The sequence below is a fragment of the Perognathus longimembris genome, chromosome 8 (assembly GCF_023159225.1).
Source record: "Perognathus longimembris pacificus isolate PPM17 chromosome 8, ASM2315922v1, whole genome shotgun sequence".
NCBI classification, from domain to species: domain Eukaryota; kingdom Metazoa; phylum Chordata; class Mammalia; order Rodentia; family Heteromyidae; genus Perognathus; species Perognathus longimembris.
In genome coordinates this window covers 59,820,354-59,835,542 of record NC_063168.1, presented here as the reverse complement: position 1 = coordinate 59,835,542, position 15,189 = coordinate 59,820,354, and the positions used below count along the sequence as shown (strand labels likewise).

Here is a 15,189-nt window from a genome sequence, read left to right as displayed (position 1 = left end):
GATCTTGCAAGGTTTTGTTGTTGTTGTTTTCTTTTTGTTGTTGTTGTCTTTTGCTCATCCTGGGGCTGGAACTGAGAGCTTAGGCAGTGTCCCTGAGCTTCTTTGGCTCAAGGCTAGCACTCTACCATTACAGCCACAATGCCACTTCCAGCTTTTTCTGAGTAGTTTGTTAGAGATAATAGTCTCACGGCTTTTCCTGCCCAGGCTGGCTTTGAACCACAATTCTCAGATCTCAACCCCCTGAGTAGCTAGGATTACAGGTGTGAGCCATCAGCACCCAGCTTCCTCTTGAATTTTTGCAAGACCACAATCCTCTGCCTAGATCTCCCACTTGGCTTAGATTCCAGATGTGTGCCACCAGGCTCAGTTTATTGATTGAACTGGAGTTTCACTACTTTTTTATCCAGGCTGGCCTCAAAGCCTGAAGCTCTCAACCTCTGCCTCTTGAGTAGCTAGAATTACAGGCCTGGGCACCCAGAACCCTTCTTTATCCCATCTTTTATCATGAAGATAAGCAAACATTTTATATATATATATATATATATATATATATATATTTTTTTTTTTTTTTTTTTTTTTTTGCCAGTCCTGGGCCTTGGACTCAGGGCCTGAGCACTGTCCCTGGCTTCTTCCCGCTCAAGGCTAGCACTCTGCCACTTGAGCCACAGCGCCGCTTCTGGCCGTTTTCTGTATATGTGGTGCTGGGGAATCGAACCTAGGGCCTCGTGTATCCGAGGCAGGCACTCTTGCCACTAGGCTATATCCCCAGCCCCGACATTTTTTATATTTTACGTAAGCTTATTGTTTAGCAGTTTTCTATTTGGAATTACATATGGGAGATGCTACTCCCTTAATACTTAACACCCTACCTAGTGAGATCCTTCCTAGTACCCTTACATGGCCTGCCCCCTCATTACTGTGTGTAGTTAGCTCGCCATAAAGCAGGATTAGATGGCCTTGGGATTCCAGTGGGATGGGCTGTGACATCCGTACAGAGCCATGAAATGGCTTCACCTACTACCCAGATTCTTCTCCCATTTCCCCATGCTTCCCAAGGCCGCTCTGCTGCCGCCTTTGCTTCTGCTTCCGTCTTCCGTTGCTGCTCTTCATACTTCCCAAGGCCACGCAGCCACAGGCGCCCCATCAATAGTCATGAACAGCCAGCATATTCTGAAGAGAATGGGATGGCATGGCATGAGACAGAACATTCAAGAAAGCATTCCAGACAACACTAATGTGCCCTCTTCCCTCTTCCCATCGCCTCTCCCAGTGGGCGCTGGGCCATTTCTGATAGACATGAACACTGACCCTTTCTCCTTGGAACAGGCCCTCTTGCAATTGATGAGTGCTCTAGTTGGATCCGAGCAGCATAGCACTGATGAAAAGCACTCCTCCTTCTCCATGGAACTTCACATCTAGTCATGCAGCCGGGATAGGTGTGGCCTGCTCCCCCAGCCCCTCAGTCAGCTGCCAGCCTCCAGCAAGTGGTCATCTGGGTTCTGTCTGTCTCTGCGCAGCTGCAGCTAGACAACTGCCTTGTGTTGTGTACAGTGGGCTTTGCCCAGCCCTGGGGAGCCAGGCAGACTGCATCGAGTCCCTCTCCTGTAGAGTCTGCTCCATTCTAGGTCTTCAACGCACCCTGTCTCGTGTGTAACCAAGCAGTCAGTGGTCAATGAAAGCAAGCCCTGGACACCCAGCCCACCTATCTATCACTGCCCTGGACCTGTTCTTGTGGTTTCTGTCTTAGCCTCACTCTCAACCACTTTCCATTATCAACTTGACCACGCACTCTTTCAATGCTATCTCCCCTACCCTAGTCTATTTTCAACTCTCTTTGGAGCCTGTGATCAAACAGATAGGAGAAAATAGGCTCTGTGGTTCAACGTTTCAACTCTCCCAGAAAGACAGGGATTGTCTTTGTCTTTCTGTGCTGGCCACATTGGGACCAGCTCTAGCCCTGGACCCAAAGCCTAAACCAGGGTTTCTCTGTAGAGAGACAATCAGAATTAGTAACGTCCTCTCTCAACCTCCATCTTGTCTTGAGGAATGTGCGTTCCTGGGTCTTGGAGCAGTCCCTCAGCAAGTGTTGTGCTTACAGACCAGTTATTATCTGATGAGCCACTGCCTCCCTGGGTGTGGGCTTCCTTGTGTCCACCCTCATGCTGACCCCTATCGCATAGCTCTGAACATGAGAGCTGTTTCCCAGGTGTGGTCAGGCCTTTAGAAGTGCCCCCGGGCTGCCCTCCTCTGGTGTGACTATCTCAGGGATGCTGCATAACCCAGGCAGGAGGTAGCCTGACTAGTCATGCAGACATGCCAGCACAAACATGCCTTGCACTGGTTCTATCGTCTGGTCACACTTCCTGCCTTTGGCCCTGAGTGGCCTCCAGGTAAAGCTGTCCTCTAACCCATGGTCTGATGAGGATGCTGACTGCTCTGATACCCCCAGGAAGACAGGAGCTATTCTGAGGGGGTGTGGTGCTGAGAGATTTCTGCATGGGCCTTACCTGTAAAATAGGGACCTTTGAGGATTGCAAAATGAGATGGAGGATCATGATTATGTGCATGGGGTCAGGTATGAGACCAAGGGAAGTCATTGTTGCCTGTCCTGAAAAAGTACACACCTTCTGAGAATATTTAGATCCCCATCCTCTTCTTCCTCCTCTTCTGTCTCCATCTCTTCCTCTTCCATTCCATTTCTTCCTTTTCCTCTTCTTTCTCCATCTCCTCCTCTTCTTTCTCCTCCTTATCTCCATCACCTTTATCTCTTCTTCTTCTTCTTCCTCCTCCTCTTCCTCCTTCTCTTCTACTTCTATCTCTTCTTCCCTCCTCTTCTGTTCCATCTCTTCTTTTCCCTCTTCTTCCTCCATCTCCATCTCTTCTTTCTTTTCCTCTTTATCTCTATCATCTTCATCTCCTCCTTCTTTTTCTCCTCCTCTTCCTCCTCCTCCATCTATGAACTAAAATAAATTAACATCTTCTGGCTAGGTTTGCTGATAGGTAGTCCATTTTCAATGCCTGAAATTGATTTCTTAAAGATTTTTTTCCAGCATCTGGTTTCCCCTTCTTATTTCTCTTTCTGTTCCACATGCCTGTTCTGTGAGTGTCCCTAGCCCCAGGACCACTTGGATGATTTTCTCACTCCAGATCTTATCTGCTCTTGCTTCACACCTTTCTACATTTCCTCATCAGCTTGCTTTTCCCCCATTTCTCTTTTGTCTACTTCCTTCTTGGATTAACTCATCACCTGTGGCTTGGGCAGATTGGAGTCTTGACTAGACCTGTGTGAAAAATGATTATGAAAGAGATAGATACATAGGAATAAGGACTGTGTTTCCCAATGAAGAAAAACTGTCTGAAAATATAAGGAACCAACCTAAAGGCAATAACACGTGGTACAAAGAAGACAGAAAAAATGAATACAAAGTAAAATATTGTATATTGCTAATTATAACACTTACCAGAAATCAAGAGGGATGTTGAATTTTGAATCCCTTGCCAGAGAAATTACAAAGGAAAGAAAATGGGCAAGTTTGAGGATAAGGGAAATGCTCAGTTGCTAGGGTGGAAAGGAAAGAATGGAGCCCAGACTGTAGTGTGTGTGGAACTTGCTTGGAGCCTTTTATTGTACATTCCTCACCAAGGCTGTTACGTAAAACCTTCTAGAGAATGAATGGAATTATGTTTGTACAGTAGTTCTTTCAATTTGAATGCAGAAGAATCATGTGAAATAAATCTAGAGGGCTAGGTTTGTTCATTCTTAAACAACTTTCCATGCCAGCAACCTCTCCATGTGTTTCCTTGTCTCTGTTAGGAGGAGCCCTTCCTGAGAACCCCTAAGAACAGTAACTACACGAACCCCATCAAGCCAACTATAGAGGTAATTCTCTCTCAACACAAGATACTTCCTCCTGCCAGGGACTCAGGGTGTGTCAAAATTTTTCAGTGTTAGCTTCAGTACAAATTTACCTTTCTTACATACTGGGAATTGGAATGTATGAAAACGTCTCCCAAACCAGGAAGCCCCAGGACTGTCCTAACATGTTGGAAAGTTGTCTACCTGACATCAGAGCCAACCAGAGGAGGTACTGGTGGATGACTTCACTTTGACCTTTGTTGTCCTGTGTTCTCTGCTTGATTTCTCATTAGGTAGCTCAGTCTATCAGAAGGGGCAAGAGGGAGGCAGTGGGTATAGAGTCCCACCAACTTCCTGAAGCTAAGTGGAAAGGAATTTCAGGGCAGGGTGGGACCCAACAGGAAGCTGACACATATTCTCACAGACCCCCAGGCCTTGTTTGATTCAAGTCATTCCTTCCAGCTTCGAGTATTCAGAGCTTGTGGGATTTAGGGATTGCTATTCCAGAAGTGGCCTGCAGGATCCTGGTTCACACCAACATTGCAGAACAGGCCTGGCCCAGACACAGCTGTTGGTCACAGGACAGGGACCCATCCACATCAGTTTGTAAACATCATTCTGACACTAGGGGCTGGTGTAAGACGTGATCCTGGCTTAGGGGAGTTAGAGCTCAATGGAATTTACAATCATTTATTATTTAGTATGTGCCAGGCAATATTTCAGGGAATTAGAGGAGTGGACCAGACAGATAGACCCCAGTGTTCTCATGACTTTTACAATCTCTTTCGGGGGCGGGGGGGGGGGGAAAGAACATCCAGTAAATAGCTAGAAGTGACAATTTCCCTATAATCCTGTCTCCTCAGGAGGCTGAGCTGTACAGATTGCCATTTAAAATCAGCTTGGGTAGAAAAGTCCTTGAGAATCATCTCCAATGAACCACCCCAAAACCAGAAGTGGAGTTGTGGCTCAAGGGGGTAGAATTGAAGGATGAGAGCTTAGGGCTAGTGCCTACAGCCCAGCCCTGTGTTCATATCCCAGTACTGGTGCACGCACGCACACACACACATACACACACACACACACACACACACACACACACACACACACACGATCATCGTAGGGAGTGACAACCACTCAGAGGAGGGTGATATGAGAAAGAATTCTGGACAATTCAGAGCACTGGGCAGGTTGGACCTCTCTTAAGGAGATGAAAAGATGCCAGTTACATGGAGAGCCAGGAATGAAGTCCCAAGCAGAAGGACCAGAGAGGCTGAAGTCTCAGAAGAGGGGATAGGTAGATAAGTGGGTATATCTGAGGAAGAGAAAGGTCAAAGTAGCTAGTGTGGGATGGGGTTTGTGAATGAAGTAGGGAGTGTGGGAGATGAGGAAAGAGGCCTGCTCGCCACCAGATCACCCATTGCCCAAGCTCCTGAGTAGAAAGTTTAGACTTCAGGTGGAGAGAGGTAGGAAGCATTTGAGGCGTTAGGAGAGCATAGCAAGGTCAAGTTCACATCTTTAAGTGGTCCTCTGCTGTGTAGAGAATGGGTTGGAGTTCAGTGGTTGGGGAAGGACCTTTTTAAACCAACTGAGAGAACCTAATCTATGTGGAATTATTGAACTGTCAGATGCTAAGCTCTAGGGTGTAAGTAATTACAATCTCATAGCTGGGGCGATTCCCTCTCCAGTCGGAATTCTCTGCAGCTCGTGTAGACTTAATGGAGTCTGTCCTGGTTGAACCAGTGGCCAAATTCTATTACAGTTGAAGTGTAAGCTGTATCTTCCCAATGAAGAATTTCATTCACATTTATTTATTGGATGCCTAAATGAAGCAGAAACTATGCTGAGGTGCTGAGTAGGTGCAGAGTAAATGGAGCCTGCCTGCCCTCTTGGCTTTTTACTCTCTGGTATCTTTGCTTCTGCATCTGGAAGAGTTAAAAACCCGGGCCTAGACCAGGTGTCGCTGGCTCCTGCCTGCTGTAACCCTAGCTGCTCAGGAGGCTGAGAGCTGAAGATCACATTCGAAACTAGCCTGAAGAGATAAATCCGGAAGACCTTTATCTCCAATCAACCAGCATAAAACTGGAAATGGAGGTGTGGCTCAAGTGGTAAAGTGCCAGCCTTGAGCAGAAAAGTTAGGCAAGAGTGCAAGGCCCTATATTTAAGCCCCAATACTACGCCCCCCCCCCCCCCGCAAAAAAAAAACCCACAGGCCTGGAAGGGCATATATATTTGTTTTTCATAGCTTCCTGCCTAAGTAGCCACAGATAATCAACACTACACTTTGGACCCACAGAATCAGATTCTGCAGCGAGCAGACCCCAGAGGAGAAGCCCTGGTCTGAGAGAGTCCTTCCCTTGTGACAGGTGAACAGAGTTCTGATCTGCATCTGTTAATCTACACACAATATACCTGGCTCTGGCTCTCCAATTTATGAGATCTGTGGCCACATACTGCTATATGACTGTCTTATTTTTAAAAATAATATGCAGTTCTCCTCTCCAAATATTTATTATCCATACCCAGGTCTGTACTTGACTTCAGTAAAACTTCCAAACAGAAGATGAAATCCATCAGTGTGATGAATTGGGAAATCCCTTGGAATGAACTGAATTCCACTAGATTAAGCAAATCGTATTTAAAAGAAGTTTCATTTTCATTCTTTCATAATAGGGAGATTTGAACAGGGCCGGTCTTTATCACCATCTGGCTAAACAGATGAGAACTTTAAAAGCCTCTGGCAGCCACACTTCCAGACAATCAGTCACCACGTCAGTGGAGCCTGCAGATATTTGGGACTTAGAGAAAGAGTCATTTCTCCACCAGCTTTCTGTGACTAGTCACTTTCCTGCCTCTGCCTTTTACCCTGCCTGGCCCCCCCAAACCTGGAAAACGCACTCTTTATCACAGAAACAAGGAGAGTTGGCCAAAACTCTCCAGGATGGCAAGTATCCAGGGCTGCAGGCAGGCATCCCGATACCTGGGAGGGATGGGTGTCTCTTACGTTAAATATGCAAAAAGATACACAGGTGTACTGAGAAGAAAAAAAAAAAAAGGTACACTGAAACTAGGAACTTCTCAGTGGTAAGACTTAGGTATTTTCCTAAAGCTATTTTAACTAATGACTATTTTAGACCGTCACCTTGTAATTAGTTGGCTTAATGTTAGCAGCACTGAAGAGGGTTAACGCTTATGTTATCTCATATTATGTGTCCAAATCTTGAAAATTTGCGGGTTGTCTCCCTGATTCTGGGAAAGCTGCTGGCTTCCTTGATGAGCATAGACAGCTGGGGTGGGAAAAGCTGTGTGAAGGGGTGTGTGTGTGTGTGGTTTGGAGAAGGAAGATGTCTGTTTCTCTCCTCTAACTTCCCTCTTAGTCCATCTACAACTAACAGCCCTTATCCCCTCAGGGTCCTCTCTGTTGATGTAGTTTTAGCCTCCTCAGCTACTTCCTTACCTGGTTCTCCGTGGGCTGTCCCTCCCTGCACAGTGTTGGCTCTATGTCTTTCTTCCCCTTGGTTTAGAACTGGGGCAGCGACTTCCTATGTACAGAGTGGACCCCTTCCCCGAGTGTTCCCACCACAGGTGAGTGCAAACTCCTCTCCCTCTTGAAGGAAGCATCAGGTTGGGTGGGACACTCCACAGATGTGCCCTTGGAGCTTTGGGCCGGCCATACGGACTCCAAGACAGGTGGGAGACCCCCAAGAAGATTGTCCACAGCCGGTGTTGGGGTCCGTATAGAGGCACACAAGCTGCTGCCACCAACCACACTTCTCGTCTCCTCCAAGTCCCCAGGGGCTGCCCTGCAGACCTCCCTTCCAAGTGTGTCAGGTACCTGTATGTGTCATGCAGCTGTAAATGCTGCGTGATCACGAGGCTGGGACTTTCCTGGACCACCAAGCAGATGTTGGGCTCTCTTCAGGATGGAGAGTAGCCATCAAGTCCGTTACCTCCAGTGCCCCCATTGCTCTAAATGAATGGAAGAGGCAACATCGCTAAAACCTTAAGCTAGAAATGAGTGTCACAGGGACCTGAGGGGCTATGGCCAAGTCACAGGCCTGGGTGAAGTTGTACTTTTAAAGGTAGGTTCCTCGGACCCACAACCTCTCTTCTAATCTGCCTCTCCAGTCCACAAGCTCCGGCCAGCAGACATCAAGGTGGTGGCTGCCCTGGGTGACTCGCTGACTGTGAGTGCTAAGCCATGGGCCCATGGGGTGGGGGTGGGCTAGCCAAGTCTTCCCAGCACTGGCTCTGTGCTCAGCGCTGAGCCCCTGGCGGAGGGCTGGCCACACTTCCTGCATAAGGCACCACAGCACACACCTGCCACCTCCCCTTCCCAGCCCCGCTTCCACTCGCCACTTCTACCCACTGGGGAAAAAAATCCTACTTTTTACTAGAGAACTCATCTCCATCAACCTAGACCCAAAGCGCAGCTGCCCCATGTCCCCTACCCCACATAAGGACATGTTCCTTAGTGACAGAGAGAGCCCAGCTCTGCACAGCACAATCTGGCTACATGAAATGCGCCAGCCAACTGTTCAGCTGTTACCGTGAGCACCAGGCTCATTCGGTCATTCTGAGAGAAAGGAAAGATGAGACACAGAGCCCTCTGACCAGATGGTTTTCAGGACTTTCTAAGTGCAGCATTCACTTCCATGGTCACAGAAGCACGCCATAATCACACACGTGTCCATAGAACATTGTGGCATGTGTAGGAGAAATCTGTGGAAGGGTGCATACCGGGCAGACAACCATAACTACACCTGGGTGGACTGTGCATGTGGGTGTGGGATGAGGAAGGAGTGTGGCATCTAGCAAGAGCAAGATTCCTAATGTGACAGTAGATTATTATTGTTTGTTCTTTTTTATCATAAGCCAGGCATTATGGCATGTGCCTGTAAACTCAGCTACTTGGGATCTGGAAGATTGTAGTTCAGGGCTAGTCTGATCAAAGGTGACACCCCATCTTAACAAGGGGTATGTGTTTGTAATCCTAGCTATTCAGGAGGCCATGGATAGGAGGATCACAAACTGAGGCCAGTCTCAGCCCCTGGCCCCCCCCCCATCAAAAAGTGAGATCCTACCTGAAAATTAAGGCATTAAAGGCTGGGGACATGACTTAAGTGGTAGAGTACCTACCATGAGGTCCTGATTTCAAACATCAGTACAACAACAACAAAAAATCTAGTATTATTTCACAGGTTATGGTGAACGTGTATTATTTTTGTCATTTCCAAAAATAATTTCTTGTATTATTTTTTAAGACCTAGCATGTATAGTGGAAGCTTCGCAGAAGAGGTAGGAAGTGATGATTACTGGAGAGAATGAATTAGAGATTTCCAGGCCAAGAAGGAGGGGGTTCACACTCCAGGAATAGGGCGTGGAGCCCAAAGCCTTCATTCTTTGGAAATGGCAACAGAGCAATGTGTGCACACCTGAAGGTTTGTGGAGACAGGAGAGAAGACAGCAAGCAAGGGGAAGGAAAGAGGAAGTTAGATTGTGCTATCCTCACTGACCACAGGGTTTGACTTTGACCCTGAAGGAAAGGGTTGGGGCAACATGTGGAGAGAGAGTTGTGTTCAGAGAGCAATGGCTTCCCTACAGTCAGAAAGAGAACAGAGAAGGGAGCCTATGAGGTCAGGCAGGAGGCTGGAGTGTCGTCTGAAGCAGGGAAATGAAAGAATCAACTAGGAATATGGAAAAAAAAAAGAGCAAAAGAAAGGTGAGGGAGGTTGGATAGGAAGAATCAACAGGACTTAGTTCCTGGTTGTTGAGAGTGGTCTGGGAGAAGATTGACAACTCACCACTTAAGATGTTCTGGAGAAATCTACTATTTTCAAGGAAAAGCCAATCTGAGTCCTGGCTGCTTCACTCGAGCCAGAGGGGGCTTTCCCAGTGTCTTCCACTCATACCCTGACCCAAGAGTGGCCCGAAACTTTCTCTTTGTTTTCACAGACAGCAGTGGGAGCTCGACCAGGCAATTCCAGCCACCTACTCACATCCTGGAGGGGACTCTCTTGGAGGTGAGGTATTTGGGGCTTGCTCTCTACTGATCACACTGCCCTAGAGAGACCAGAGCAGCGTGAAGCTCCTATTACCCTTCCAGGGTTGAGGTCGTGTCCTCAAGGCCCAGCCCAAAGACCCGAGAAGCCTCCATGATGCTCATGTTGACTCTGAGGGTGACAGGAAGTTCCAAGGGCAGAAGGCACATGGAGTGACTTTAATGACGATGCTTTCTCTTCCCAGCATTGGAGGAGATGGGGCCCTGGAGACTCATACCACGCTGCCCAGTAAGTAGCCAGCACTGAGAAGCATGGCCACTGAGACCAGGGCCCTCGGCCTGGAGGAGGGGAAGAGGAGGATCTTTACCTAGAAGGGAGTCAGCCCACCCCAAAAAGACCTGGACCCTCCTGCCACACACCTGTGCCCCAAGATAGCCCATTCATCTGCGTTGCCCGGGTCTCCTGCCTCCTCTCACCTGTGCTCTCTGCCTCTCCCCTCTCAAGACATTCTAAAGAAGTTCAACCCTTCCATCCTTGGATTCTCCACTGGTGTCTGGGCGGAGACGGCCGGATTAAACGTGGCAGTAGAAGGAGCCAGAGCTCAGTGAGTAGATGTGGGTAGGTGAAGGGGGAAAGGCGAGGCTGAGAGATCAAGGAAGGGGACAGGAGAAAGGAAGGAGGTAGGGCTCGGAGCCTGGTTCCAGACAGGGCCGTAATCACTCTGCATGAGCCCTCTGCACACTAGTCTCACCCCACAGCCTCCACAAGGATTATCTCCTCTCATTCTGGCACCTTTGGGTATGCTACTATGAGCACACCCAAGGCTTAGGAAGTTTCCTCAACAGCCCAGGTCACCCAGCAAGTGATCAGAGGAGCCAGGGTCAGTCACAAGGTGCCTGAGCACAGCTCTGGCCTCTGGGCCTAGCAGGGAGATCACGTTACCTTGTCTCCAGCAGGCATTGTCCCCAGCTCCACCCCCTGCCCAACACAGACACATATCACGCATGCGCTATGAGAAGTTCCACGCTGGCCCTCTGTGGGTGTCTGCCCTTCCTCTCTTCTTCAGCTCACCTGAGCACTTTCAGTGTTCTGTATTTTGACACTAGGGAGCTAGACATCAGCCCCTCGCCCCCAGATAGCTTGGTGGTGGTTGGTTTCCGCTGAGATCTCTGTGGCTGACAACAACCCAGATAATTAAAGCTGCCATGCCTGACCATGTTCATTGATTTTCAGCAGCACGGAGCCGAGCAAGGAGAATATTTGTTTTGTAGAAGGATTACTGTGCTCGCATCACCAGGGCAACCATGCCGGGCGGCAGCAGCAGCATGACTCATTCTGCTTTCAGGGAATGTTCCTTTCAGAAGCAGCAACCTGGGCCCCAAGCTTTTGCTTGAGTCTCTGAGCTGAGGGAAGCACTCACAGTTCCTCAACATCACAAGCAGGAAGGACTTATTTTTCAGCAAAACCTGGGTTTTGTAGGGCCATTGTTCCAACATTAAATTACTGCTAGTATGATTACTATCATCAGCAGCATGATTATTCAGCCCAGGCATTACCAGCCAGGGGCTGTTGGTTCCTTGGTCCTTTGGTACTTGAGCCCCTTCCTCCCTTCCCTTCTTTACTGCCTCGCCTGTTCTACTGCTACTCAGTGTCTCAGCCAGATCAGGGTCAGTGGCAGGGAAGGTAGCTTGACACCAGCAGACATCTCTCATGTCCAGTGAAGGGGAAATGAGAGTCAGCTGGTGACTTATGTTTGAGAATTCCTATCAATTTCCTTTATGTCCACTCTGCCATTTGCTAGCCTAGATAAGAATGGACACACCTATATACTTTAGTACTGCACTGAAGATGGTGAGTTTTGGGGTCCGGTCATCTCTGTCTGAATCCCAGCTCTGAGACTTGCTGTGTGACTTGAGTGAGTTGCTTAAAGTCTCTGAGTCTTCGTTTCTTCATCTATAAATGAGGATGGTAATAGTACCGACCTCTGAGTTGTTATAAGAATTAAATGAGATATAATAATCCTTGGAAATGATGTACTACAATATATAGTATACAAGTATATATACACACACACACATACATATTTGCCACTTCCAGGATATTTTTTTTTTTTTTTTTGGCCAGTCCTGGGCCTTGGACTCAGGGCCTGAGCACTGTCCCTGGCTTCTTCCCGCTCAAGGCTAGCACTCTGCCACTTGAGCCACAGCGCCACTTCTGGCGGTTTTCTGTATATGTGGTGCTGGGGAATCGAACCTAGGGCCTCGTGTATCCGAGGCAGGCACTCTTGCCACTAGGCTATATCCCCAGCCCACTTCCAGGATATTTTGTTTCAACATTTTATTGGGCATCTAATTTCCCTTATATTAATCAATAAGCATGAATTTATTCAATACTTGCAAAAGATTGAGCCCAAGGACATTATTCAGAGATAAAAAAGAATAAAAAGTGAACTCATAGAGAGCTTGCAGTCTACTTCTAGAGACTAGACTAATAGGAAGTAACTTACGAAGAAGACAGTGTTGTTTCTGGCAACCTTGTATACTGTAATGCTTTTGATACTTAACAGTGGAATACAATTAGGCAGAAGAGTGTGAAGTCCTCCTGTGCAGGGACATGACTCCCAGGCCTAGAATCTGGGGAACAACTGGAGATCAGTGAGGACCCTCAAAGTCATTTATTCAGTCTGCTCCGTTATAAGATGAAGAAGGACCCCAGCAGGATTCAGCAACCTGTTCAAGCTCACGGAGCAAGCAGTGGCAGAGCTGAGAGGAGGAATCCCAGGCCCTGCAGGGGGAAGAAAATGGAGGAACTGGATAAAGGAGCTCAGAGCAAAGGCTCATGGGGAAGCAAGACTTGGCCTGGGCCTGAAAGGTGGGGAGAAGAGTGAGGAAGTGGACATTTCTTACTGGCCCTATGGTGCTTGAAGGCTGTTACCCATGCAGTTTAGGACTCATATCTTGAACTTATCAAAAGGCTACAGGGCATTTTGGTGACACCCCTAACCAGGGCAGTCCTTACAGCTTTCTGATATGCCTGCCATAGCACAAGCACACAGAATGCAGGAGGCTGTCCTTGATGTGTAAGTTCCCAGTGTATTGTGGCCATACGTCAACTGCAAATGGCCATGATGCATTGGTGTCTACTTTCCCAGCTTCTTCCATGGAAGGTACTATGGGCTGTATGTCCTTTGCTATCCCCACTTCTCTTATACATTTTTTAAAAAGAACTATAGTTAGGGTTGAAGGCATGGCTCCATTTGTAGAATGTTAGCCAATGAGCAAAAGTGGCAGATACTAAGTTCAAGTCCCGGTCTGGAACCTAAAAAAAAAAAAAAAAAACCAACTATCTATTGAAGTATACTTGACCTACAATAAACTATGCATATTAAAGTTTACCATCTGAGCCATTCACTGGCAGCTCATACCTGTATTCCTAGCTATGCAGGAGGCTGAGATCTGAGGATCACAGTTTGAGACCAGCCTGAGCAGAAAAGTCTATGAGACTCTTATCTCCAATGAACCAGCAAAAATCTGGAAGGGGGATCCCAAAAAATCTTGAGGGGAATCCCAAGCCCAGAGGCCAGTGAGGCCCCTGTCCTACCAAAAGGGGTGAGGACCCAGATCATGAGGTAGTGAGAGCTGGGTAAATGTGCCCCCAAGGTCCACAGCAGCTTAGACAAGGAAGAGGCAGAGATGTCTGGAGAGGAAGTTCATCCATCCATTCTGAGGCATAACAATGTATGATAATTCTTCCTGGAGTTATTACTTAACCCCCTTTTCCTAAGCAACTCAACAGCCTGGACGTCTCCTTTTCTTCGCCCTACCTAGGGACATGCCAGACCAGGCCCGGGACCTGATGGAGCGAATGAAACACAGCCCAGTGAGTCGGGACCTCGGGCAGGGCTGGGGGGAATGCTGAAAGGTGCCCGCTCACCTTGGCTGGGGAGGGCACAAGCTGTGGGGCTGCTCTGCTCTGCAGCAACTCCCTTCAGCTTACCACCAAGGGGTTCCCAGGGACACTGCCTGGCTACCAGAGGGCAAGGTGGGGCCAGAGGGCTGGCCAACTGTGGCCTTGGCCTCGGGCAGCTTCCTCCTTCACCAAGGAGTTGCCTTCCCAGAGCTGTTATATAAATGCCAGGTGCTAAAAATAGGCTTCTCATTCTAGTCCTTCCTCCATCCCAATCACCCTGCCCTTCAGAAACTTTTCCCTTGCACCTTTTTTTTTTCTTTTTTAATTTTTTTAAAGCTCTCTGTTGATGCTTTGAACTGGAAATCCTGGCAGAATTCCTATTATGGTGGTGGCTGAGCAGGAATCTGCTGCCACAGGGCCTCCCCAGGCCCCACCGTACCTCTCCATCCCGGCTGGGCTCTGGTTCTGGTTTTCCCTTCCTAGACAGGCCCAAACAATCCTTCCAAGAGTCAGCTTCAGCTTCAAACTGTGGCTTCTGCCAAAGGCTCCTTAGATCACATGGGGAGGGAGGGTTAATCCACACTTGCTCCTTTATGGAGCATACCACTGTACTTTGTGGATAGGAGGTTTCAGGAACTGAAGGGGTATCTTAAAGGGTAGAGCACCAACCTTGAGTGAAAACGCCAATTGAAAGCACAAGGCCCTGAGCTCAAGCCCCAATACCGGTTCAAAAAACAACAACTGAGGGGGGACTTCAAAGGAAGTAGCCCTTTTCCTGTATAAGCTCAGCCCACACCCTAACACATGAACAATTCTTTTTGTGGGGCTCCCATCCCCCTTCCTGACAGCGCAGTGAGGGGGGCCCACCCTGTGCTTTTTCTATGGTGGTTCAGAGCGGTTGACAAGCGCCCAGCATGGAGGATACCTACCACCTGTACAAGCCCCTCCTGAGGCCTAAACTCAGGATCTGTCCCCTCAGGAAATTGATCTGGAGAAAGACTGGAAGCTGGTCACACTCTTCGTTGGGGGCAGTGACTTGTGCCATTTCTGTGAGAATCCGGTAAGCTCCCAACCAGCCCCACAGGAGACTTAAAATGAAGTTACTCCCATCTTTCATACACTGTAACCTCCTCCTGGGCCTCCTACCTGGGGCTCATACTTACCTGGGCAACCAGAGTTTGTCAGTGGGCATTTACTGAGCACCTGTTATATGCCTCACACATCACTTGGGCTTACGGGACACCTCTACATCAGCCTCCAGCCAAGGAGAGAAGTTACATTCTTAGCAGGATGCACGAGAACAAAGGGTACTAGGAAAATGGACCAGCATGAGCCAAAGCCTGGCCCATTAGGCAGAGTCTGCATTTGACTTAAGATCATGTGGAACAGACAACCAGTGGGAATTGTTCCTGGTATCAAAAGGCG

The 15,189-nt window shown here is 48.2% G+C and overlaps 1 protein-coding gene across 1 annotated transcript in view; it reads left to right on the top strand.

The window, feature by feature from the left end:
* Plb1 (phospholipase B1) overlaps positions 1-15,189 on the top strand; it is a 103,227-nt gene that overhangs the window by 73,871 nt on the left and 14,167 nt on the right. The window contains exons 38-45 of the mRNA XM_048353206.1: positions 3,815-3,880; positions 7,378-7,438; positions 7,982-8,040; positions 9,809-9,876; positions 10,100-10,143; positions 10,360-10,459; positions 13,683-13,734; positions 14,744-14,824. Of these exons, the coding sequence (XP_048209163.1) occupies positions 3,815-3,880; positions 7,378-7,438; positions 7,982-8,040; positions 9,809-9,876; positions 10,100-10,143; positions 10,360-10,459; positions 13,683-13,734; positions 14,744-14,824 (531 nt within the window). The remainder of the gene's footprint in view (positions 1-3,814; positions 3,881-7,377; positions 7,439-7,981; positions 8,041-9,808; positions 9,877-10,099; positions 10,144-10,359; positions 10,460-13,682; positions 13,735-14,743; positions 14,825-15,189) is intronic.